Source organism: Paramisgurnus dabryanus, chromosome 14 (genome assembly GCF_030506205.2).
Source record: "Paramisgurnus dabryanus chromosome 14, PD_genome_1.1, whole genome shotgun sequence".
NCBI classification, from domain to species: domain Eukaryota; kingdom Metazoa; phylum Chordata; class Actinopteri; order Cypriniformes; family Cobitidae; genus Paramisgurnus; species Paramisgurnus dabryanus.
In genome coordinates this window covers 29,349,308-29,376,963 of record NC_133350.1, presented here as the reverse complement: position 1 = coordinate 29,376,963, position 27,656 = coordinate 29,349,308, and the positions used below count along the sequence as shown (strand labels likewise).

The following is a 27,656-nucleotide window of genomic DNA, read 5'->3' as shown; positions in this document are numbered from 1 at the left end:
GAACCCCAGTTAACTGTTTGCAGTCAAGTAAACACAAATATATTTAATTTAGAAAAAGCATAATTGTTTAATGATGTAAATTTAAATGTAAGAAAATGCATAACCTCTCCTTGTTCTTACCTGGTTTCGACCATGGAAGGTCACAGTGCGTTTGATGTATTCCACTTCATGCGATGGTTCACTGCTGGTCTAACAACAGAGCACCATCCATCCGTCCAGCTGTATCTTTGAATGGGACAAGGATGACATCTCTCATCTTGTCATGGGGGCATATTCCAACAGAGACCCAAATCCTGTCAAGTATCTTTTACAGTGAGCTAGCCAAGCACTACATGAGGAGGACACGCGGAGTTGAAGAAACTCGTGCCTTGATTCAAGGACTCCTAGACTCCATGTGGGAACTGACCAACACGACTGGCTTGCGCCTCGTCGATCCAGAGAGCATGACACGCGTTTGGAAGGTACAGCAGAAACATTTACCCTGCATCCAAGATCCACCTGATGTTCAGCTTTACACAAAACTGGGCTCTGAAGGCGGAGATCTGAAACTGCTCGGCTGCGCACAAGTTCATTTGCGATTTATAGATTTGAAAAACATACACGTTTTCTGCGCGTACGTTCGATTTATGAATCACACGTATGCATTTTTGATAAATGATCGTAAGATCAAATGTAGGATGGTTTTTACACAGCATTTTATAACTGAGGCCCCTCCTCTCTCCACTGGAGCATAGTGAAGTGGGCATCACTCTGCCAGAGATGCAGGTTAAGGTTCAAGAGGATGAGTTTCTGGATGTCACAAAATGTGATGCAGCCGACATCAGTTTAGATACCCACACCCTTGGCAGATCCAGTAGTCATGATTCATTAAGCTCCTCTCTGGTTATGTCAGTTTTCTTGATCTTTTATCATTTAAGTTACATAGAAATTTACTAGTTTTTATGATTCATGATTAAACTTTTTATTAACCCCTTACAAATTTTTTTAACATTTGTTGACTACACAAGTAGCAATAACCACATTTTATAAAGCATTTATTGATCTTAGTTAATGTTAATCTCAACATTTACTAATACATTATTGAAATCAAAAGATGTATCTATTAAAAGTGCAACTCAATATTTAGTCGATATAAGTTCACTGTAAATACTTTATTGTAAAATTTCCAAGAGTGCTGTAATTGTCATGATCCTGTCTTCAGGTCACAGTTTTCTAGTGACAGGATCATGGCAGCCCTATGTTTTGTGTGAGAGCACTGGCTTTGTTTTTTCCTAGCCATGTGCTTTCTGTCTCTTCTCCTGACCCTGCCCCCTTGTTTCCTCGTTTATTATTCCCATCATTGTTTGAATCATGCCACCTGTTCCCTTCTTGATTTGCTCCCCTATTTAATCCCCTTGTATTCATTGTCCCATGCTTGTGTCTTGTTCCAAGTTCCTGTAAGTACGTTGTTTAAAAAGTCAAGTCATATCTAGTCCAGTCCAGTCCAGTCCAGTCGAGTCCAGTCCAGTCCAGTGTTATATATATTTAGTGTTTTACTGTTAAGTGTTGTTAAGATCTTGTCCTGTTTAGTGTTCTTATCCACTGTATACGTATCTTGTTTATGTAGTTTTGCCCCCTCGTGGGTTTTTGTTTTCTGTTTTGTTATAATAAACATCTGTTGTGTATATCCACCTGCTGTCTGTGTTTGGGTTCATCCTACACACCCTAACCGTAATCATCACAAAAATACAGCATGCAACAATCTGTTGTTTTGTCTGTAAAACCTGGAAGCTGCACTGTAAACAATTGCTTTAAATTTAACTGAAACTATTTGCAATAAGCTGTTGTTTTTTTATAATTTAAAGTGTTAAGTTTTTTTTTTTGCAGCAGCAGCAGCACACTGAATAATAATAAAATACTGACAACATGGCAACCTAACCCCAACTCCATGGCCAGTTTCTCACAGTTTCAACCACTTGACAAACAATAAGTACTGGAATCTTTATCCTCCAAAACAAGAACATGTGACACTATGAAACTTCAATGGCCATGTGTCCACAACAAGCAATGGAAAAGACCCAAAGCAATATTGCATCAAAATCCTGACTTCATGCTCTGTCACAAGACACTCAACCCAAAAACATCTACAAGGGTGATCGGACCATGACAATCACATCCTCTGTAGGATTTGATATGAAGACATTACTAGTATTATCATGTGATGGTGTGGTGATGTCAAGTCTGAATGTGCATTGCACAATGTGCACATTATGCAAGCAGTATATCTGAGAGGTGGTTTAGTTTCTCACAACATCAGTTTAAACAACAAGAGCCTCCTCTGTTTGGGCATTTGTGTGATTTTGATGACTTGGACATCTAACGTTGGCTGTGATCTTCTGCAGAAAAATGGTATGTAATGAATGCTATTTTAAAATAAATTAAAACAAGTGCAAAGTTTTTTAAGATTTAATAAATACAGGAATGGTGATATGAGCTTATCCATTAAAGTGAACCGCATTTTTTTTTTTTTTGTTATACACAATACTAACATCTACTTTTGAATATGGTACACTGTAAAAAATAATTCAGTGGCTTTGTAAATATCACTAAAATAAATGATTAAAATAACTTAATAAAATCTCTTTATGTCTATAAGTTGATTTTTTGAGTTGCACAAACCAAAATAAATGACTAAAAAATAAACAGATATTTTTGTGTAAAATGTACAGATATTATTTAGTTGTATACATCAAATTAAATAGGTATTTAACTTACAGATTATTTCTAATAGATATGCTTAATATTTGTTGTAAATTTGAATCAATATATTTGAGAATGTCACACTTATATATTTTAGTTTTTAAAACTGTAATAATTGCTCATTTCAAGTTAACATAGGTATTTAACATCAACAAAAAAATTAGTAAATTTCATGCATAACTTTAACTATGATTTACTCAATATTTTTGGTGAAACATTTATTACATTGTATTATTTCAGTAAATGTAGGCAAAAAAATTAAGTAAATCAGATGTTCATTTAAAAATCACAAAGCCAACGTTTTTTTAATCAGCAGCAGAAGAAACTGCGCTTGCAGGAAGATAAAAAACCCCAAAACGCCTCAAAAATCCTGGTAAGTGTTGAGTTTATTCATATTTAAACTTGTTTTTAATAAAATATTTGATGTGTCCTTGCGTAAACAACTTAAGGTGTATTTATCTGAATACTTTCGGAGCCATACTGTAAACTGGGTACAATAACAGCTTTCTGTGCACATACTGCTAGATTAATCATGAATATTTTTATTTTACGTATTTATTCAGGTCACTAAAGTGTTAATACAGCTGTGCTACTTGAAATGTGTGTAAAATAATAATTTCTGATCGTTTTATTACTGCATAATGCTGTTGTAGACAAACACGTGTAAATCTGTAGTGGCTGATAGTCAGGCGATCCGAAATCCGGACCTCAGATTCGCTCCACCCGGACTTATTTGACCTTTCATATGAAAGCGGAACACAACAGAGCCTTGCAGAGCTCACACGCTTATATAAATTTATATTAATTATCTCTCGATTCCATATGCCTATGCCTTATTTTCCTTTTTTGTGTTAAGGGTGTGGTGGCACACTGGTGGAGAAGCGCCGCGTCTCGTGTAGACAACTCACAGTTTCGGACACCGCACCAGACGTTCGCATTAAATAGCGCAAGTTTAGTCAGACAAAGTTTACCTCCAGATGTAAAATATACATTCGCAGCCTATGTTATTCGTGATTTGAGACAAATTTGTTATTAATGTTAAATTAAGTGGCGCTCTGTGGCAGCATCCAGAGTAACAGCGGACAGCCGTTTAAATAAAGTTATCTTTGTTGCAGGTACAAGTGCTGGTGGTCCACTTGTCTGGGTTCAAGAGGTGATTCTGCATGCTGTGAATTTGAGAGACCTCTCAGAGTTTATTCAGCTGATTTGTTTTTTAACATACAATGTTTGCTATTTTCAATAAAATAACGTGTACAAATTGCTTTGTTTATCATTGATAATTGATGGTTCAGTATGAAATAAATGTATAACATTAAGTAAATATAACTAATTTATTTTAGTTAAATAATATTCCCAAAATTGTCAGCTACATCTAAGTAACATTTTTAATGATATCAACTTAATTTTTTAATAGACTTACTAGGATTTTTTATTGATTTGCTTTTATATTTTTGATTTCCTCTACTCAATTTAATTTGTGATAGGAAACTAATGTAATTATTGAAATCTTCTCGATTTCATAGCTTTCAAATTTACTCAAAATTTATGTTAAAAAATAAAAGAGAAGCTTATCTAAGATACATTTAAATGACTGTGCATTACATAATATACTGAAGTGAATTAAGTTCTTTTTAATCTGAATTAAAATGTTTGCCTACACTGCAAAAAGTAAAAGTTGGATCAAAAAATTACTTCAATTTGTAACGTCAAAAAATTTGAGTACATGAACATCCATGAGCAATACATTTGTTACAGTATTTAATACTTTTTATTAATGTTAATTAATAGAAATAAAGCTTTTTATTGTTTGTTCATGTTAGTCCACAGTGCATTAACTAACGTTAACACAATTTTAATAAAGTATTAGTAGTTGTTGAAATTAATATTAACAAAGATTAATAAATGCTGTATAAATGCAGTTTATTATTAGTTCATGTTAACTAATGTAGTAAACTAATGTTAACTAATGAACCGTATTGTAAAGTGTTTCCTATATATTTTTTATATCACATAAAATTACATAAACAACACACAGCATCAAGAAACACTTACATCTGTTTTTGTGTTTAAAAGATGGAAAGAGACTCATAAAGTTATTTATTAGCAACGTGCTTGCTATAAACACAAAATTTAATATAAGTACAAGTAGTTAAAAATGGAAAGACCCAGCAAACCTTATACATTTTAATATTCATGACACCTAATAAAAGGCAAATAAACACAAGACATAATAATACTGACATACGGCTATAATAAAACTTAATTTAATGATTAATTTTTAGTTAGCTAATTTGTATGAAAGTAAGTTCTGGATTTAACTTAAGTTTCAGTAAGATCATTGGAATATCTTCTTACTAAGTGGTTGTTTTTAAGTTCCTGGAAAGTTTAGCAAAGTTTTCTTCTTTACACCAGCAGATGGCGCCAGTGTACTTCATTGTTCTTCTGATGCTTCAGTCTGGACTCTTGCATGGAGCTGAACCTCAAAACCTAAACTGTCCAGCTTATGGTGGAGTACCAGGCACTCCTGGACACAACGGTCTGCCTGGAAGAGATGGTAGAGATGGAAAAGATGGGGTCATTGGACCTAAAGGAGAGAAGGGAGAGCCAGGTTTGTGTGAGAGTTTAAGTGCATGGGTGCAGTAATTGGGTCTGTGGTTAACAGGAAATCGTGATAAAGACAGATGAAGAAGATTTAGCTTTTTACTTTACTGTCACAGGAGTGGATGTGCATGGACCACCAGGTAAAGCAGGACCACCTGGACCACAAGGACTAACAGGGCCACCAGGTCTACCAGGTATCAAGCATTATTAAGTTATACTATGTTATTTTGTTCAGATTTTTTCCCAGCTCAGTATAAAATTTTAATAATGCATATGAGCTATCTTGTAATTGTTTAATTTTCAGGGCATCCTGGAGGTGACATCACATCTTTAAAATCTGAGATCCAGCATCTAAACACCAAGATTGCCGTAATGGAGAAATTTGCAAGTTTTGATACATTCAGAAAGGTTGGACAGAAATACTTTGTTTATGATGGCTTTGTAGAAAGCTTTGACAATGGGATTAAATGGTGCAAGGAAATTGGTGGAACAATTGCTTTGCCAAGAAATGCTGAAGAAAACCGAGGGTTGTTAAGAGTAGCCCTAGCCAGTGGATTAAGTGGTAAGAAGCCATATATTGGAGTCACAGACAGACATAAAGAAGGACAGTTTGTAGACATTGATGGAAAACCCTTGACTTTTACCAAATGGAGTTCAGGTCAACCTGATGATTATAAGGGAGCACAAGATTGTGGTGCTCTTATAGATTCTGGTTATTGGGATGATGTTGGTTGTAATGATCCACATTATATCATATGTGAAATAGAAATCAACTAGAATGTACCTCATTCAGGATAGTAACTATACAAATCTGCAGCATTAATACACATATTCATCTGACTGTCAAATATTTCCACCATTAAAAAAATTTTATAATAAAAAATTGAAATAACAGGGTCTCGAAAGAGTATTACCTGTATTTTGTATTCTTTACATTAGTTAATTTAATTGTTTTTAAAAAAATTTTACATGGTGTGGTACCACCGTATCTTTCCGATTTAGTACACTTATACTTGCCTTCAAGATCCCTTAGGTCCTCAGACAAGAAATTTCTGATCAACCCAAAGTCTAGGGGTAGATCTTGGGGAGATTGTGCATTTTCTGTCTGTGCCCCCAAGCGTTGGAATAGTCTGCCGCTTAGGACCTCCACAATCTCTTTTAAAGACTCATCTTTTTTTCTCTGGCTTTTATGTGAGTAGTTTAAAGGGGCCATGGCACAAGACTTTTTTAAGATGTCAAATAAATCTTTGGTGTCCCCAGAGCACATATGTGAAGTTTTAGCTCAGAACACCATATAAATAATTTATTATAACATGTTTAAATTGCCACTTTGTAGGTTTGTGCAAAAATGTGCCGTTTTGGGTGTATCCTTTAAAAAGCAAATGAGCTGATGTAATTCAAACACTGATCACAATGATGGTGGTTTGTTGGCAATAAAACTCAATTGTGCTTTTCTCTGCACTAAATGACAGTGCTGTGGTTGGAAAGTGCAGATTAAGGGGTGGTGTTATTATAATAAGGGCTTCTTATGATATCATAAGGAGAGCCACATTTCAACTACCTATTTTTTCATGTGCTTGTAGAGAATAGTTTACCAAAACTAAGTTACTGGGTTGATTTTTTTCACATTTTCTAGGTTGATAGAATGCACTGGGGACTCAAATCACTTAAACATGGAAAAAGTCAGATTTTCATGGCATGGCCCCTTTAATGTGTTAGCATGTTAGTGGTTTGGAGTTTTAAGTTGTTTCGAAATGTACAGCACATTGGTCAACTGCTTTATAAATAAATTACCTTGCCTTGCATCTTTAGGACTTGCTGTGTCATAAACATATAATTTTTCTAGAATTATCTTTTGATGGTGTCAAGTCTGAAAGTGCATTGCACATGTGTTTGTTGTGCAGGCAGTATATCTGATGTGGTTCAGTTTCTCACAACATCAAATTAAACAACATCGACAAGCCCCTTATTTTTTTCTGATTTATTAATCAATATTTATTTTATCTTTATATTTAACTTTGAAAAACAGAAATTATGCAAAAAGATGATATTTCAAAATATACAAAATGATTATAATGCATGTCCCTATAAACAAACAAAAATATTTATTAATTTTAAAATTTAAAATAAAACAATAAATAAACAACTGACCTGAAAACAAAGAGGTGGATATATCAAACTACACATGCAAGTGCAATGACAAATTCATACACTTACAATTCAGTGAAAAAAAAAATGATAAAGGGTTACAGACTATTGAATACACAGTAAAAGTCCAGTATTAAATGAACTCTCACAGAGTTGATTTCAACACTTTTTCAGAGTTTATATAGCTCCACACTTATCAGTGTTAAATGAAGCAGTGGGTTACCAGTGCATTTTATAACAGCCGTTATTAGGCACAACGTGGAGCAATTCTTCATTAAATATATAAACATACAATATATCAAATGAAAGAACAGACCCTTCACTTTAAAAAAACAAACAAAAAAAACAAATGTATACTACCTTCTTTTGTTCTCTTTTTATTACCTCTCAAATTTTGAGAAAAAAGCTGAGATAATTGCATTTTTGTGAAAGACTTTTGTAAGAAATCAGATTCCAAGCGATGATCAAAACTTACACAGAGTTTTTGGGGATACTTCAGTGTTTAAGTTGTATAAGATCGCTACCGAGTGGATAATAACAGAAATATGGATCGGCTTAATTGACAAGACAACTCAAATCAACAATGTTTATTGACATTTATCTGAATATCACCATTAATTGTGCAATTATTGTCAAAAATTAAATATGATTAAAAATTGTGGTATTTATTTTCATAAATCATAGCAACAGTGGCGCAGTGATACTTAAGCTATGTAATGCTGTCTGAACCGTGGGGTTAATGGGGTATTTTATCACAGCTTAGAACCTGTTTCAACCAATCAGAATGAAGGACCAGAACTGCCTGTTTTATAAAAAGCTTTGAATTGCAGGTGCTGGTGCTGGACGTAGCAGGTTAATTCTGGTCAGGATGGCTGATCTTAGCTGGTCAGTCTGGTTTAAGTTAGTCAGGCTGGCTGGTCTTAGCTGAATTAAGCAGGTCAGGCTGGTTTTAGCGGGTCAGGCTGGTTGGTTTTAGCTGTATAACTTGTCTGAATGGGAATTAAATGAATAAAAACTTGTGTATTTTTTTTAACCCAATTTAACCCAAAAATCTGGATTCGGTGCATCCCTAATAATGACACAGGCAACAAATGGATATAGGGTGTCACACTCATAGATTTGCCTCATTTACAGTTCAGACACTCTTTTAAAAACATTTTGGGTCAACCTCTGGCACAGCTTCAAAGCTGAAACTTATGATATCAAAGGGCCAGAATGTCATTGAAACACACTAGTGGCTTTGCTGTCATCAGTATTAAACATGTTACCCTCTCGAAAACCCCACCACACAGAGCCCCCCCACACATAACTGACCCCAATTGAACCCCTGGTCATAAATAATAATGTTGAGCTCTGCTCTGAGGCTCATGCCGGTAGCTCACATTCCTAAACAGACCTCTTAAGGGGCGGTTTTCTGGACAGGGTTTATCCGAATCCCAGACATGCATGTTTGAGCTGCCTTAATTTAAAATATTTTGTACTGACATCTCAACATATATATCCGAGCCATTGTTTTCTCTTAAGATGAAACCAGTATTGTTTTTGTATAGTATGTTTGTAAAAACTACCTAAATGTCCTAATATAACTAAGGCCTAGTCATGGATTCATCAAAACCCTGTCCGGGAAACTGCCCCTCTATGTTTGAGCCTGTATCAGATAAAACATACAGATTTTAAGCAATAGTCAACTGTTTGGAGATTATTAATGGACGTTTCTGAGTGGTAAGTTTGTGTTTTTTCAGTAAAGACCTGCAAAACATAACTGTAACGTCAATAGTAGAACTTCAGCCTAAATACTAGCATATAGCAGGGCTATTCAAATCTTACCCTGGAGGGCCGGAGCACTGCAGATTTTAGCTCCAACCCTAATCAAACACACCTGAGCAAGCTGATCAAGGTCTTCATGATCACTAGACAATCACAGGTGGTTAGGTTTGATTAGGGTTGGAGCTAAACTCTGCAGTGCTCCGGACCTCCAGGGTAAGATTTGAATAGCCCTGGCATATAGCATTAATTAGAATGTAGCGCAAACTCAGCAGTCACAACTTCGTTTTTAGCATTTTAACAATTTTGTAATTAATTTAATGTGTAATTTAATGTTGGGGCATACATCTTGACTGTGATGTCACAGTCTGTGTTATGTTTTTTGCCTATGCGCGAGGTTTACATAAAAATTAGGAAACAAACACATTTGAGGATCACGATATGTCGTTACCATGTACACAGCTCTAATTATACATCTTTGCCTAAGTAAATCGTTTTTCATTTCTATGGCACCTTTAAGACTCGGATGTCTCTGCCAAATTTCATGACATTTTGAGCACATTCAAAGTTGTTGGCCAATTGGTTTGGGCAAAACTGTCAACATAGCCACAAACGTGTGGCAAAAGGGCTCTGTGGCACACCATTTTGACTAGTGGTGGTTTACCCTCAGTCCCCAAACTTGTCAGTAACAACAAAATAGTTCACTGATATTTACCCACATATTTTCAAGTGCATCGTTTTCTGGGAGAAACCATGTTGATATGGCCCGTCTTCACTTTTTGCAGCGATTTTTGCAAACTTGGAAGTTTTTAAGAGCAATGTCTGATTTGGCTGGTATCTGCTGTGTGATGTACAGTACGATGTTCTATGTTTAAATGCATATGCCCATTTTTATGATATTTTATATCGTTTTATTCTTCCTATTTCCCTCTGCTAAAATGATTTTTGTACAGCTGCTTTGTAACTACAAACATTGTCAAAAGTGCTATTGAAATAACTGCAAAATTAAAGGTGTTTTGATTGTTTACACTTTAACATACATGCAGTTTTAATGTATTATTTGATTTCAATGCTTTGCAATGGCTCTGTACTATCTTGGTATCAAACATAAATACAAAAGAATTGCATGCACGTACTACTGTTAAAAAAAAGTGATGACTCAACCAAAGACTTTACGAAGACCCCTTCACGGATGTGTACTCTATGTAAAAGCACTACCCAAACAACAAATAAATTTTTTTTTACATTCTGCAACAGCCACGTAGTGTTTGTTGGCATATAAACGCTAATGGTGTGATGAAACAATCTCGATATGTAGTGGTCATTTTATTTTAAAACAGCATTGCAGCATGTTAAGGAAAATTTGAAAGACCATTTAACCAAAGTAGAGACATTAAATAACAACTATTGAGGGTCTTCATGTAGTTCATCTTAATTTAATCATGATGAGTGCTTAACACCAAGAGTAACATTCACCTGAGTTCACATAGGAAAAGTGTAAAGCTTTGGTTATTACTCATTAGATTCATGGAAAATCCCCCTCTAATGCAGATATTAAGGCTTTTGGTTTTAACCAATTATAACTGAATGGAAAAACAACTTTTCTGATAAATTAAAATGACTGCTTAAGACTGCTTAAGGAACCAAGAAAACTGGCACATACATCATTATTCACTGTAACTTAAAAGTGTATTGTATAGAAAGACAAAGGAAACAAAGCAAGTTATGGACCATATACATATTATAAAATGGCAACGCTTAAGACTGCACAATTCATACATCCACAAAACAAAGATCATTTCAGAATTTGCAGTTTTTATGCTTAGAAAAAATATAACTTATGTACAAAAAGCAAACTGTATCAAATCTGTAGTTTTTTTCTGTGATTAATGCACATAAAGATGATGGCTTGTGAGTACACTAATAAAGACTAAAAAAAGACAACTATGATATCAGTTTCCCACAGCTTTTAAACTTTCGGTGCTTATGTTGTTCACTTTTAACGCACTGTATCCTTTTCCTGAACAGCAAGTGAATTACCGTGATGCCATGTAATACCCTACAAGTTCAGCTTAAAGAATTAATAAAAAGATCCCAAATGACTTTATACAATATACAAGGAAGGGATGCAAAACAAAAGAAGATGAGGTAAACAAGCACCTTTTAGATGCTATCACACCTCAAACTACCTCAGTGAAAGCATGCGTCATGGGCTTTACAATGCATTCACTTCCTGGTCATGTAAGTGAATACTCAATACACTGTAGCCAGCCAATGTTCATTAATAGCCATTGCTATTCAGATTAATGGAGTGAAGATCTGTGACCTGCATGACATTGATGCTGCCGGGCGCTAAACGGCCAAACCCATCTGAAGACGTGTCCATGGTTAAGAGAGTTTGCTGCTGGCTCGACACGTCGCCGGTATCACAGCCGTCAGAGCTGGCTGCAGCTGAAAGAGTGCTGTCGTTATTATTCACAGCTCCAGCTGAAGTTTTCTTATTCAAATGGGTCTTGATGTGTTTGGACAGGTGGTCACTTCGCATGAAACGCTTGGGACACTCCGGGCATGAGAACTTCTTTTCACCTGTTAAAAAGTTCAACATTTTCGGTAAGCACATTTTCAGAACACAGTTAAATCTGTACATATACCTATATAACTGTATAATATAAACCATGGCTTAAACAAATTAAAAGTACTTCAACCATGTTTTTGGCTGATTGCAATTAGTTTAACCCTCTGGGGTCCTAAGGTGATTTGGCATCCTTGAGTAGTTTTGGCCTGCACTCACATTTGTGCTTTTTTAAGTTGGTTAATAACATAACAATAGCAAAAGTCTCATAACACCGTGTTCAGCACAAACTGGGCTACAATATTATGTTTTCACAAGACTTTTCAAAACAGGATCTAGTAGTCTAGATGTTTCTTTAAAATTATGTGAAAATCATTCTGCCTACTTATTCACAAGATTGTGTCTTGCCCAGGGACACAATGGTGTGTCACAGTGGATTCGAACTCTGGTCTCTCACACCAAAGGCATGTGTCTTATCCACTGCGCCATCACCACCTCTATATCTAGAATATAGTCCATTTGAAAATATCTAGAATATTATAGTCCATTTCAAATAGAATATAGTCAATTTTAAAATATCTAGAATATTTTAAAATGGACTACAAGATGACCAATATGAACAACAAACTATTATAAACATAACAGCGTGAAATGTCTGAAGAGAAACTCACTACATTAAAGCAATAAGCAATTATGTAAGCGTAAGCTATGCAGCACCTCTTATGCTTGATGAAAGTTTACATTTGCTGACTTATAAAATGTTTTGGTTTAAATACTCTACTGTTTAATACCGTTTACTTGAATGCTTCAGTTTTAAATTATAAAGACCTTTCTGTTTGGTTTATACATCAACATTAACTAAGAAATCATTTTAATATATTGTAGGAGGGAGCTAGAACAATAAGACTTTCACAAACAAGTTTTTTTAAGGATTCAAAATACTGGCTATTGTTATCAGCAAAATTGTCCAGATATGAACTTTTGCCAATTTCGCACAGGCTGCATACATCTGCAAGAGGTAAGCTATTATGAGAGTAATAAGTTCTTTGCATCACTAGTTTAAAATATGGGCCAAAAACACAGTAAACCGCACTCAGACCCCTGAAAAGGACCGTTTGTGAAACTTAAAGAGTAACTAAACCCTAAACCAACTTTTTTTAGTTAATGATCTGTAAGAATGATGCTTTATTAGTGCTGTTCATTGATTTTAGTAAGTTTTTTGACATTTGGATATAAAGTGTTTCAATACTACAATATATGGTGTAAAAACGTCTGAGTGCTGCCCTCTTCAGGTTGAACAGTGGCTACTGCAGTTGAATTTTCCTATTGGATGTTGGGTCCAAGAAATAACTTGTGACGTAAGCAGGTTCAAGCTCACCACGCCCTTGTTACGATCTCACCACACACTTAGATCGTCCCCTCTGTCTCCGTTGGGATCTGCCCACTTTTCTTGCATTTTTCAAATATTGCAGTGGGTGGAGTCAGGCTCTGATCAGGGGTTTAGTTACGCTTTAAAGCATATTAGGAGCAGTCTGCTCTCCAATTACTACCGTGTTAATGTCATAATCGATCAGTGCAGCACGTACGATGTCCTACACACCTAAAAAGATATGAACTATATTATTAGTGGTGTATATAGACTTATACAGAATGAACTGCATTACTTTATTACCTTGGAATGAGCTGTTTTATCTACATACACCGCAGGTCTTCTTACATAGTTGTTGTCATTCCGCACTGCCATGTTACTACAGTAGCCCTAAACAGACAAACTGCTCTACAGGGTAGACTGAGCTGTTGGTTGCAACTCACAATCTCAATGCTAGATGCCGGTAAAAATCTACAAAACTGACCTATAAAGTGAGATTTGATTCATATTAATAAATGCCAAGTTCTGTGTTAAACAACCTTATCCTTATGTGTACACAAGGGACACTGTGATCAGTTCACTGAGCGCTCTAGTAAAGATGTAAATAATAACTCTACCCAAATAACAAGAAGCAGTGTTTGTTGGCTGTGTGAACCTTCAATCACAGCAGCTTACAAATGCTTAACTGGCCTTAGGAGGCCACTTAGGAATTTTTACAACTGGACAGATGAATGGATGGTTCTCTTGTTTAGATCAGCAGCTTTCAAGATACTAGCTGATCATTACTGCCTCCACAGAAAGGCAGCTGTAGTAATGCCTGGCAGGAAGTGTTGACATTACTGTCATGTTGCATGCATTACCTGTATGTGTTCTCTTGTGTCGCTGCAGCTCATCAGATCGTGTGAAGCGTTTCCCACAGAAGGACCAGGAGCAAACGAAGGGTCTTTCTCCAGTGTGCCAGCGCAAGTGTGCCCGCAGATGAGACGTTTTCCCATATACCTTCCCACATCCAGGAATATGGCAGATGTGCTGCTTTTTCTTACTTGGGTCACTGCTGAAATAAGAGCAGGTAAGTGACACATTTCAAAGGATGAACGGCTCGGCTATTGGTTAAAGTGTCTGTACAAATATTTTCTGTTTACACTATGACAAAAAAAAAAAAGATTATAATTAAGGCTGACTTGTAAATCTAAACATATCTACGGAGTACATACAATTCAGTGACCTTGTTCAGGGGTGCACAAAACTGTTATGCAGGCGCGCATGCACAATTAAAAAAAAAAATGCGCACCAGACGCTGCTCTAAATAGGCACATAAGGGATTTCTCTGTGCATCACTGTTAAGATAATTGTTACAAACATGTTAAAATTAATGCATTGTTAGCAGCGGTGCAATAGTTACTGGCCCAAGTGCCCAATTTAAATATTTACGCACAAAAAGATGCAAAACAGATCTCAATACTTTATTCATGCGTTGTTTGCTCATGTTTACTTTACTCATGTGTTGACCTGCAGTATCCTGATATCTACTAGGGATGGGCATGAGTAATCGATTGATCCAGTACTCGAACGTGGCATCGACAATCGATCACATAAATGATGACCGTGTGGGTTTATTTATTTATTTTTGTTGTTATGGCAGCATTTGGATATCTAGTTAGCATTACAAGCGCCTGAGGTAGTAAAGACATGCGTGTTTGACGTCGACGTAAGCTGACATTAGTACCATGCATTTTAAAAGCTTCCTATGCGCACTTGCGGCAACCCTGCTGATCCACGCAATGCTGTGAAGCCTCACCTCCAATCACTGAGGCACTATGGTTTTAAAAGAATGCAGTTATTGTCGGATTCACTTAAGTAAGACGAAAATACCATCAGTCAGGTGCAAAATGTACAGCGCCGTCACAAGTTCCCTCATATTTAAACATCAAATGTCAAGAGATACCAGAGAGCCATACGAACATTAGCATTACATCTTGACTGAGAACAGTAAGAGGACGACACAACACAGTTGTGATAGCAAATCATAGCAAAAGACTTAAAGCTGATTAGTGTTATTAAGCTTGTGCTTGGACTGGACGTGTTTTAAAGTGTGCTGTCACAGTGAACATCCACAAAGGGAGTTAAACTAAAATATTATGTAGAGTGTGTCATATTGAAAGCGCTTCGGTTTGTGTTTATTAACCCTTAAGTTTCACTTCATCACGCAGCTTTTCCTGTTAAGAGGTTTTTGTTAAAAACATTAAATTCATCAAAAATCTAGTATGTGCTCATTTTTCTATCATAGTTTCTTCAAAATTTTGTTTTATTTAAGTTTTTTTAATAAAAATATTTTATTTTTACCATGACACGCCCATTTAATTGCCTTGCCCCCAGTTCATCGAGTACCTGTTTTTTTTCAGACCTATGGATTAATCTAAATGAAAAAAAAAAACACATGCACATCCCTAATATTTGAAACTACTTCACATAAACTTACCCTCGTATTACCCCAAAGACTCGTTAAAAGCCTGGGGGTACAAATGGACCAACTGATTTTGCAATAAATACTTAACTTTGCAGTCTGCCGGCTAAAACCTGTTTTGTTGTCATTGAAAGGGTAAGTCAGCTGTGTTAACTCGTAATCGACCCTAGCTGTCGGTAGCCAGCTCCATCACTGAGTACAGTAGACATAATAAATGTCATGAAATCAACAGGTTTAATCCAAAATGTACTGCAACATAAAAATAACCAAATAAGTCTTAGTCATAGTCTTGTCACTTTAAATATTTTTTATGAAAAAGTGTGAGAAAATTTGTGTTTTATGTTCGGTCACAATTTTATATATATTATATATATACAATTTTATAATTTATACGTTTTTATATATCCTATATCATCACAGTTATTTAACACATTTTAAACTCTCATGTCATTTTAGGGTTACTATTAAACATACAACCCCTTGCTGATTTAAATTATTTTTCAACCACTACCGATTAGGGATGGGCATTTTCCAGTAATTTAATATTAAAATATTTAAGCTAATAAAAAACGAATATTCGAGTATTCGTTTATTTAAATTATGTTAATTAAGACATACGTGTTTTTTTTTCATTTTGTCACAATTTCACAGAAGGCTTTTAATTAGGAAATATCCACAACAAGCTAAGCTTATATTAAAAAAATATTGTAAAAAACATTGTAAAAAAATATATTTTTATAATTTAAAAAAAATTATAAGAAAAATGGTGTTTAAACCCTCGCGGAGCGAAGTCTGAGTCAAATAGTTTCAAGTCGTTTGTTAGTACGAATTCAGTACTGTTTGATCTTGACAAATATAATACCCAAACCCAAGTGAAGTTTGAAGACTTCACAAAGTAGCCTACGCAATCATCATGTAAACAGACTCAAAACACCAAGGAAGAACCCAGAGCGAACGTAAAAAACATAACAGACTGCTCGGTCGGCATATGAATATCTTCTCTGTTTAGTTTGACATGTTTTTGTGAAGAAAGACAACTAAATTTAGTTTATCTGCTCCGGTGAAAGCCTGCTCTTCTGACTACAATTATGTCAGGCTGCGGAGAAAACTCTGCTCTGCGATGGTTATCCGGTAAACACAACAGACGGATCTAACAAGAATATCTGAATTTAACATTATTTTACAAATAATGTAAGCTGGCTCGATATCTTAATGCTGATTTTGCAAAGTTACGAGCTTAATTTAACAACACAAAGACGGTGCTATTTCTGTTTGCTTTTAAACAGCCATGTGCAGTTATCCGGTTCATTTTCGAAAGAGCACCACATATAATAAATGTTCTCAGTTTCATTTCGTTCTCTGTGTCTGTCTCGTTATTAATAAAATAAAGTAGACTATATAGCAGGAAGCTTACAAATCTCTCATGATGCGCTGATGCGGGCGGCAGAGAATCACGTCTAAATGGCACGTGAGGTGCCGGTGGCCAAAAACGGACATCCCGGAGTTAAAACTAAATATTTAAATTCGTCTGCAACCTGAATTGCCAAACAATCGGAAATACATACAAATAATGTATATTTTACATTAAAGTCTGTAAAAGACAGTATAGATGAAGTGAAAAAGCATTAAATAAGTTGTAACCCTTCTGTGGCACATTAAAAACAAACATTCGAATAGCATTTTTTTATTTCGAATTATTATTGCAGATCGAATATTCGAAAATGTAAATATTCGTGCCCATCCCTACTACCGAAACCAATGCTATGGCCGCAATATCCAGATTGCTTGTGTGAAGTCAACTGCAGGAGCTTCATTGGTGTGTTACTGGTTATAATTTATTTACGGTAAATGACAAACGTTGACTTGACCCTAGGCTGCAAGATAAATTGATTTGTTTGAAATGAACAAAATCCAGTGCATTAGTACAGCAACACTGTTCAAATGATTCTACCACATATAGTAGATAACAGATTTAAGAAATACATCAAAGATTTACCAATGTCATACACAAGGGGGCAGTTGTAGCCTAGTGGTTAGAGAGTCAGGCTTTTAAACCGAGAGTGGACGGTTTGAGTCAGTCGGCAGGTAGTGACTGTGGTGCCCTTAAGCAAGATAACTGTCCCCTACTGCTCCCCAGGTGCTGGGATAGCTGCCCACTGCTGTGGGTGTGTTTGTGTTCACGACTTGCAGTGTTTGTGTTCACTACTCACTGGGATGATTTAAATGCAGAGGTCACATTACAAGTATGCATTGCATACTTGACAAGCATGTCACTTTCACGTGGTATTTAATGATTAAAAAAGCACGCTGTATGCTTCATAAATACACAGGAATGAGGAGTGTGTTTCAACGTACCGTCCCTCTCCATCTTTGCAGTAGGGGCAGGTGCATGCTTCCCTTCGTGTGCGTCTGCTGGCTGGTGTTGGACTGCTCTCAGCATTCTCATCCATTACACTGCCGTTGTCCTCCAGAGCATCTCCACCCGCATCACCTGCACAACCATACATGATCATTATTGACTATTCCAGTTTCATCTAAAGAAGGATTCCTCAAATTCTACTCTGGAGAGCCGGTGCCCTGCACAGTTTAGCATCAACCCTGATCTAAAGGATTTAGTTTATGTCTAGAGTATATGACTGCAAAACCATTTTTTTCCATACATTGATTTATATTATGATTCCCATTTATTTTACTATTTTAAACAGCTTAACTCTTTGTAGAGTTGCAAGTGCTCAGGGCCCCTCTCTTTCTCGCATGACAGTTATCAAAATTAAAAGGTGGCAGTGTTTTCAATGTGTGTTCCTAACTTGTACAACATGGAAAATGCAAATGGTTTTAGATTTATTTAAAATGAATTTTTTAAATTGAACACATATGTGTAAATGAACACAGACATATGTTTAAATGGGATATAAACCCATAAAATGTATTTTAATTGTCAAAATGCATGAGTCCACAAATGTATTCCTAATTTCCACTGTAAAATTTTTTTGCCTCTGCTTATGACTTTTGTTTCATTTTTCCAAAGATTTTTTTGGCCATACCGCCATCCTAACAGACCTCTCAGATGAATCACTGCATTCTATTCAGAGATTCTGCAGGTTGTACATGACATTTTAAGCACCAACTAATGATAATTTAAGGAAAATGAAAGAAAAAAACAAAATGGTAATATGTACACTAACCTAAAGGATTATTAGGGACACCTGTTCAATTTCTCATTAATGCAATTATCTAACCAACCAATCACATGGCAGTTGCTTCAATGCATTTAGGGGTGTGGTCCTGGTCAAGACAATCTCCTGAACTCCAAACTGAATGTCAGAATTGGAAAGAAAGGTGATTTAAGCAACTTTGAGCATGGCATGGTTGTTGGTGCCAGACGGGCCGGTCTGAGTATTTCACAATCTGCTCAGTTATTGGGATTTTTATACATAACCATTTCTAGGGTTTACAAAGAATGGTGTGAAATAGGAAAAACAACCAGTATGCAGCAGTCCTGTGGGCGAAAATGCCTTGTTGATGCTAGAGGTCAGAGGAGAATGGAACGACTGATTCAATCTGATAGAAGAGCAACTTTGACTAAAATAACCACTCGTTACAAAGCAAACCATTTGTGAAGTCACAACACGCACAACCTTGAGGCGGATGGGCTACAACAGCAGAAGATCCCACTGGGTACCACTCATCTCTACTACAAATAGGAAAAAGAGGCTACAACTTGCACAATCTCACCAAAATTGGACAGTTGAAGACTGGAAAAATGTTGCCTGGTCTGATGAGTCTCGATTTCTGTTGAGACATTCAGATGGTAAAGTCAAAATTTGGCATAAACAGAATGAGAACATGGATCCATCATGCCTTGTTACCACTGTGCAGGCTGTTGGTGGTAGTGTGGGGTATGTTTTCTTGGCACACTTTAGGCCCCTTAGTGCCAATTGGGCATCGTTTAAATGCCACGGCCTACCTGAGCATTGTTTCTGACCATGTCCATCCCTTTATGACCACCATGTACCCATCCTCTGATGGCTACTTCCAGCAGTATAATGCACCATGTCACAAAGCTCGAATCATTTCAAATTGGTTTGTTGAACATGGCAATGAGATCACTGTACTAAAATGGCCCCCACAGTCACCAGATTTCAACCCAATAGAGCAGGGGTCGGCAACAGGCGGCCCGCGGGCCAAAAGTGGCCCGCCAGTAATATTTTCTGGCCCGTCGGATTAATTAGAAATCCGTTTTTTTTTTTATCACACTTTTTTATTTTAAAATAACAGTTTACAAAAATGGCCCCGTGTATCATTCCTTCATTCGTTTTTTCAATACAAAACCAAAAAAAAGAAAGAAAAACGACTTGTTTTTCTATTATTTATTTCCTGAACTAAAATCAAACAACTCGTTTTCTGAATGTGCGCTCAGATCAAAAATAACAAAAATGAATGAAAACGGGTTTGGACGAATTTTAATTGAACACCTTAGCAGACATATACCAATGAAATAAATTTAAACAGATCAGGTACTAACAGATTACATTTTAATAAGGGTTTTAATAAGGGTTTGAATAGAAACCTTTCCGGTAAGTCTCATTCGCTTACAGTCCGACTTTTGAACTTTTTTCATTATTATTTATTCGCGTATAACACACTGACAAATAATATGTATTACCTGATAAAAAAATATTTGCGTCGTGGACAAGTTGCCACCGGCTCGCAAGAATGTCCTGAAAAAAATGCGTATAATAGCTAGTTTAATCTTAACCGGCCGCTCTTTCTCGTTCTCTTTCTCTACCAGCGCATCCGCGATCATAACTGTCATTAGATTTTGAACATACTTCTAAAACACAATCAATCAAATAATTGCAGAGGTTTGACTTCATGAATCATTTGCAAATTTACCTCGTAAATCATGTCAATGCGTCACGCGTGAAGACGTTTAACTCCGTGACATTGCAAATTACTGAAAAGTAATTGCAGGCATTTAGAAACCACTACACAAAATATGATAAAATAAACTCTTTTACTGCAGTAATATTTTAACTATTACACTTTTAACGTAGATTTTAAAGGAATCTACTGTTCTGTTCTGTTACTTGAACTTGGGGCTCGAGCCCGACCTTAGGTTCGACAGCAAGTCAAGTTCGTTTACCGTTAATTATTAAGACTAAATGGGCAGGTAAATTCGTTAAAAAATGAAAGTAATCCGCCAAAATATGGTTTTACATGTCTATTAAAATAAAGCCATTATTAATTTTCCTAACGCATAGTTCTTTGATCTTTACCTCCTTTTAAAAATAAATTTGGCAAAGGAGGATTTTCAGCAATTTGTTTGAACAGCAACTCTGCAACCAATGGTTTCGGTTTGAGTGAGAGGCTTTGTCCTATTTAATTTATTATTTATATTTCATTATTTTTTCTGTGACATTTTTTCTCTGCTAACAATACAATGTTAAAATAATATTTATATTGGCACGAACACATTTTTTGTATAACATTTATAATTGTTATAGAGACATTGAATTTGAGATTCTGGGAACGAGATCTAACGTTAAGTTTTGCGGACCCGTCAGGTCGGGAAATAAAGCGGGTAAACACAGAGTGTATTTTAAGCGGTTTACTGAATAGAACCTTGTCGGAGCTGGACAAAAAGCGGAGACCTCCTTAAACCTTAGGTGTGTATGTGTGTGTCCCGGATAAATATTAATAAAAAAAGGAATACAGTTCAAAAGTCGGACTGTAAGAGTCTTTCATGAGAGCATAAATGCCTGTAATGTTAGCACTAATAGTAGCCTACTTGATCTGTTTAAAATGATTTCATTTATATATTATGCCTATAAAGGTGTTAAATAAAAAAATTGTCTAATCCAGTAATGAATTTTTTATCTGAGCACACAATCAGAAAACCCGTGGTGGTTAATTTTTTCATTTTTGTTTTTAATTTAAAAAAACGATTGAACGAATGATACACAGACCCATAACCATGTTTTTAGCCATTTTTAATGCCGTCTTTCGTATTTTAAATAGGAAATAAAGACAATGTTTCTTGACAAAAGATCAGATAGCCTATACTAGGCTAATTCAAAATAAGACGTAAGTGTGCCAACAGCAGTTGGCCCGCCATCTACTGGCTAAAAAAAATTTTGGCCCGCGGCCAAAGTTACTTGCCGACCCCTGCAATAGAGCATCTTTGGGATGTGGTAAAACGGGAGATTCGTGCCCTGGATGTGCAAAGGTCACACAAATCTCCATCAACTGCAGGATGCTATCCCAGGGTTCGCAAAATTTTTAAATCCCCGGTAGCCCTTTGGGCAGGCATGCTTTAATTTTTGGTAGCCCGAGATGAATACAAGTAACCCAAATAAACAAAATACATTGTTAAATGTAGAATATGAATAAATCCTGGATTTCCATGTAAGCCAACTATTGCTGCCCATCCCCAGCTAACAATCTTTGGTTCCCAAAACATTCCCCTTACGTTAGTTTTTGGTTTCTAGAACATTATTTTCCAAGGTTTTTGGTTAGCCAGGAGTGTTTTCTTTAAGAAAATAAACATTCCCCTAACGTTATTTTTAGGTTAGTTTAACGTTCCCCTAACATTAGAATAATTGAATTGTTCTATTCCTGAAATTTTATATGAATGTATTATAACACAGGTTATTTTTAATAAAAATACCTCAAAACATCATACATTGTATTTAGATAACATGGTATTTTATCAAATAAACAACCAGTGACTTTAACACAATATAGAAGACTTAAAACAGATATTTATTAAAATGGAATAAACATTTAATTCCCTTTAGGTTAACAGATCTTACCATAGCAGTTTATTTTCGCTAGAATAATGTTAGACTCTAGGGTAAAACGAAATGACAAATAAACATTCTATTCGCTTTAGGTAAAAATATCTTACCACTGCTGTTTAGTCACCTTTCAAAAGCTTCTAATGTCATATTCTCTTAACTCTTTCACCGCCAGCGTTTTTAAAAAAGTTGCCAGCCAGCGTTTTTCATGATTTTCACCAAAGTTTAATGCCTTCCAGAAAATGTTCTTCTTTAAATATATAAACATACAATATACAAAATGAAAGAACAGACCCTCTGCTTTCAAACAAAAAAAACCCGTTTCATCCTACCTTTAGTGGTTCTTTTGCAATCAGCTTTTGAATATGGGTAGGTTTTTGCAAAAACACCATATTTTGAGCAAAAAGCAGAGATAATTCCATTTTTGTGACGGACTTTTCATAGAGATCCCATTCAGAGCGATCTTTAAAACAGACACGGACATGCAGCAGCTTGCCATAGGGCAATACTTCCGGGTTTAAAAAGTTGCGGAAGGGCGCCACCTGGTGGATAATAGCGGTATTGCGGAAAGACGGAAAATCTCATCATTGGCGGGGAAGCGTTTTCTCTTAATTGACGAGATATCTCGTCAATGGCGGGGAAAGAGTTAATAGCTTAGACATGTCAAATCGATCAGAAATCACTCAAATATATTTTCCTTTTCACATATTTAAGTTACTGACTGAAGAAAGAAAAAAGAAACGCATAATTTTTAAGAATAGTTATTTCATTTAAAAAATAACGTCATTTTGTTTTTACCTCATAGACTAACATTGCTTTAGCGGCTAATGAGGTAAAAATGAAATGACGTTATTTTTTTAAATGAATTGAGTTTGTGCTTTTTTGCTGAGCACAAGAGCAAGCAGGTGCTCGTGAAGAGCGAAGCCAGGAGAAGCGCGTACAGAGGGTCACGAGCAATGTTCCCTCTAATTTTTTTCAGCACTGAGCAAATTCTTTTTTTTCTGAGCGCACATTTTTAGTACTGTGAGCAATTCGCAACCACACGACCTGCCGAAAATGACCACGAGCTTGCGTTAACCATAGGAGATTCAAAGAGATGACAGTGTAGCGTGTAATGGGGTTTAGTGTATACACACGTATAATGTTCAATGTGGGCCTGTGTATCAGAAGAGAAAGGCACGGCTACTGGAGAGAGCAGAGCAGTATGACAGGTAAGTAAAAGATCAACACAGAGTCTTGGTTTCTGATTATTTGTAGATTTATATTGAAAATATTAATTAAAGAAAGTGTTTCTCTTTTCTGTATCTTGCTTAAGGAATATAAATCTCAAATACAAGAAACAATATGCAATAAATCCCAATACTCCTCTTTGAAATTTACCAGGTACCTGGGTTTAGCAGATTGAACCGTTCAACTCAAGCTGAAAATCAGTTCTCATATACTACAGAGCAAATATATAAATAAATAAATAAAATACTTGTAAAAGTGTAACACTGTTTCATTTTGTTTGTAATCCAAATTAATGATTCACTTAAATGACTCAGTTGGGTTGAATTCATGAATCAATTGACTCGGTTCAAAGGACCGTTCCTTTAAATAGTTTAAATAGTTCAGTTCAAAGTAAGTGTCCTTTGAAGAAAATCCAAGAAAATACGGAAAATGAAGTTTCAGCGAATTCACGTCCTAGTAGTTGTCCGAAACAAAAAGGAAAAATATCCTCCTACCAGTTCTGATGAATTCAAAGCACAGTTCTGAACCGGTTGTCTCGCCTTTTTGTATACATACTTAATTGTCTCGCGTGTCCAAGATGGAGCAGGAGAACTTTACAGATGTTCGCAATTCTCACAAAAAAACCCAGCCTTGTAAAAACACAAGGCAGAACAGTAATTAATATTCAATTCAACAGATTTATCAATAAGCATCATGTAAACATTTCAAATAACAACCTAACTCAGGGTTTCAACACTTATTGAACATATGTTATTTTTTCACATTTACGTTACTTGACTGTTAACTTTCAAATGTAAATAGCTTCAGCTCGTTCGTTATATACCAACGGCCAATGTAAACAAACTAATAAAACTCATAGTTTGCTGCCAAATTTGCAACACTTATGCCATAATGTCAAGTTAATATTTAGAATATAACTCACCAAAGCATAAATTTTAACTTCTTATTTAAAAGAAGAAGTTCATTCGAAGTGTTTGATGCTCTGTGATTGTGAATCTGCCTCCGTTCTAATTCTCTATTTTGCTCTCTCCTCACTCTAGCGACAGCTTTTCCAAGTTATCACATCACTTCAGGAATCCAATAATTTGTTTTAAATCACTGTTTTGAATCACTTTTTCCTCTTAATAAATATTTTAGTTTCTTGAGATCGCCCCGTGCAGCTGCTCATCTGACTCGCTCATCTGACTCGCTCTTACTTTGTGCTCGTGCTGGAAGCGGCACCTGTGTGAACTGAATGCGCTGCTACCATTGGCTCATAAAAGTGTCTGTCACCGTAGCAAGATCAGCGATTGGTTGAAAGTTTCTTCTCCTTCTAGAACACTCGCCTTCACTCTCTCTTAATTCTTTTACAACAGCAAATGCATCAATGTTTATGTGCGGTCTGAAAAATGTGCGCGGTCTGACAAATCTATTGCGCGGCCACTTTGACTGGCCTGCGCGGCCGCGCACCCGCGCAGCTTAAAGGGAACATTGGTCACGAGCATATCAGACGTGCACATAAAAGGATGGGTTTAATTATGCTTTTACTTCATTTTCTGACAAGAGGACGCCAAATTACATACAATATAATTACCCAATTAAATCTGAGACAATGCGAAAACAACTTTTGAGAAAAATCTAATTTGAACGGATATCGAATATCATGTAATGTATTCAAATATATTCGAATATCTAGGTGCCCCCCGCATGCATTAAAAAAAAACACCGTAATGGAGATTCAATCGCCAACTTATTAACAGTGACAGCCATAAACTGGACCGTCTGGATTACTTTTTTACTTAATGTTTGAAACAGCAGGTTATCAACTTATGAATAACAACTTATATGAAAAAAACGACCCAGAACAGGTACAAACAATAACGTAACAAATTAAACATCAGCATGAGTAAGGCATATAGCCAAGCCCAAACATAATCTGTGCCTGAATATTTCGGCGGAAAACTCCACGGAATTCCGTGGATTTAATGCCGTCACTGACAAGCACACATATCCCACGCCTGAGCGTGTTTGTGCGGAGTAATCTCATTGACAACAAACACACATACATAGCCTATCCCGCGCGATTAAGAGCCGTCATTAACAAGTACATTATCTCTGCGCGTGCTGTTTGCTTGGCCGTTTTTAATGATAGAGAGCACAAACCATTTGATATTTGAGATGAAATTAAACTTACCGCTAAGTTAAGCAGATCTCACTTGACTCTGTCTCTGACAATCAGCACATGATCATTTCAAATCCATTTACAAGACAAATGCTGTTGTTGTTTAATATAAAGTTTACATCGCGTTGTAAAAATGATGAAATTACCTTCATACATGCTAATTTCATAATGCGAACAAGCTTTTGTGTTCTGCTATAATATTAAACACTATAAACAATTATAAGTCATTTTATATACAAACTATAATTCTATCTTGACATGCACATTAGGTTCATGTTGGTCCAATTTGATTCCCTCTCTTGTGCACAGTTGCCGTCGTCGGTCTCACTCTCAGCCTCCTTCCTATCACGAGGTGTTACTGTAAAAAATGCGCTACACACGGCATTTTAAAAACCGTATGGTTTATTTATAGTTCGAATACGGATATATCACGTCATGGTCGAATGCATATGCGAATATCAAATAAAAAGTGACAGCCCTAGTATATAGTATAATGTCTAGGGAGTACAAAAAGAGCTTTATTTTATAGCAACATGTTATTGTTGTTTATATGTCTATGTGGTGTGTAACATGCTTTAAGACAAGCCATGTGCAAATTCATCATTCAACACCATTGCTAAGTATTTTCTTTATAAAACAAAGTTGGTCTAATAATCGCATGTTTTTCCAGCATCACAAACATGTAACCAATCACACCTACAAGGTTGAACATGTGGATCAGTAGTTTGAGGAATAGATATTATGTATGGATGCATTTTAGACTTTATCAGCTCTGCTTCTGTGCTGCTCACATGCAGAGTGAGTGCTGTAAACTGTTAACATTAATGCTAAACAGTAGTGTAACGATACATTGTGCGATTCAGCTTGATATGCTTCTTAATGAATTATGGTGAAAGCCAGAGGGCGTGCAGAAACTCAATATGTACCACTGAAGAAGAACATAACACAGGCAGCTCCAGGAATATTTATATTGCGGTTCTTCAAACCTTTTCAAATAATTTCATGATAATAAAAAATATTTATAATGATTATGTTTGATGTGCATTGCTTTTCTTAAATGCATGTTATACACAACTCAGTGATTTTAAATTGATAAGGATGTCCTACAAAGAGCCGTAGTACATGTAAGAGCTGTGCATAATATCGTTTTTGTGTTTCAGAATCGACATCGGCCAGGCATTATTAGCGCGTATCGTGTAGGGATGGGCATGATTAATCGACGATCGATAATTGATCGTTAAGAATTTAGTCAATGACGTTAATTTGTTATTGATTAATCGAATACTTTTTTTATCTAATGCAGATTGCGTTGCCTAGCGTAGCGTGTGTCTTGAAGCAATTAAATGAATTTCACTGTGTGGCAGCAATTCAACATTTTACCACCAGGGTGCAATATTTGACACCATACTCAGTTATCTGTGACCTTCCATTTTGATTTCAAAAAAATAATCATGAAGAGGTCATGATTTTTTGGAACAAATGAAGTCTCTGTTTAAGAACGCAGCTCGCAGCTGCAGGTTCTGCTGCTTTAGAGCACCGCATATTCATATATGGTCCGTTTGTCTAACTAAATGTAGTTTAACTGTTTGCCACAAGTTGATCTTGTAATAAAGGTCTCATGGAGGAAAACACGCTGTATTTTTGTATTCAAAAATTTTGAATTATAAAAGTTAAATAATAATTTTTTATGATAAAAATATTAATGATTAATCGATAGTCGATCGTTAATTCTCCCGACAATCGACTAAAAAAAATTTTTATCGAATGCCCATCCCTAGTATCGTGATTTATCGCTGATAGCTCTTCAG

The 27,656-nt window shown here is 35.9% G+C and overlaps 2 protein-coding genes across 11 annotated transcripts in view; one reads left to right on the top strand and one right to left on the bottom strand.

The window, feature by feature from the left end:
• The first annotated feature begins 2,170 nt into the window (after nt 1–2,170).
• Nucleotides 2,171–7,145, top strand: LOC135719289 (mannose-binding protein A-like). Of its 9 annotated transcripts, none has more exons than XM_073811751.1 (6): nt 2,174–2,388; nt 3,056–3,112; nt 3,855–3,892; nt 5,155–5,347; nt 5,457–5,534; nt 5,645–7,145. In XM_073811751.1, the coding sequence occupies exons 4-6, from the start codon at nt 5,155–5,157 to the stop codon at nt 6,115–6,117; spliced, it is 744 nt and encodes a 247-aa protein (XP_073667852.1). In that variant the 5' UTR covers nt 2,174–2,388; nt 3,056–3,112; nt 3,855–3,892; the 3' UTR covers nt 6,118–7,145. The 9 variants fall into 9 exon arrangements, with proteins under 9 accessions (XP_065097996.1, XP_065097994.1, XP_065097995.1 ...); XM_065241927.2 differs by having other exon boundaries at nt 3,053–3,112; XM_065241928.2 differs by having other exon boundaries at nt 3,053–3,112; nt 5,152–5,347.
• Nucleotides 7,146–8,300: 1,155 nt separating this feature from the next.
• The window catches only part of sp1 (sp1 transcription factor), a 40,395-nt gene continuing 21,039 nt past the window's right edge, over nt 8,301–27,656 (bottom strand). The window contains exons 4-6 of one of the 2 annotated variants that reach the window (XM_065241918.2): nt 18,013–18,148; nt 14,054–14,247; nt 8,301–11,838 (exon numbers count right to left, since the gene is read on the bottom strand). In XM_065241918.2, coding sequence (XP_065097990.1) covers nt 11,534–11,838; nt 14,054–14,247; nt 18,013–18,148 — 635 coding nt within the window. In that variant the 3' untranslated portion in view covers nt 8,301–11,533. The remainder of the gene's footprint in view (nt 11,839–14,053; nt 14,248–18,012; nt 18,149–27,656) is intronic. The other variant, XM_065241919.2, reaches the window with a different exon arrangement.

Excerpts from the sequence above, each read along its gene's own strand:
- LOC135719289 (XM_065241921.2), top strand. Across the intron at positions 3,113-5,151 it reads AAAACGCCTCAAAAATCCTG|CAGATGGCGCCAGTGTACTT; the intron begins GTAAGTGTTGAG and ends TCTTTACACCAG. Across the intron at positions 5,535-5,644 it reads AGGGCCACCAGGTCTACCAG|GGCATCCTGGAGGTGACATC; the intron begins GTATCAAGCATT and ends TTTAATTTTCAG.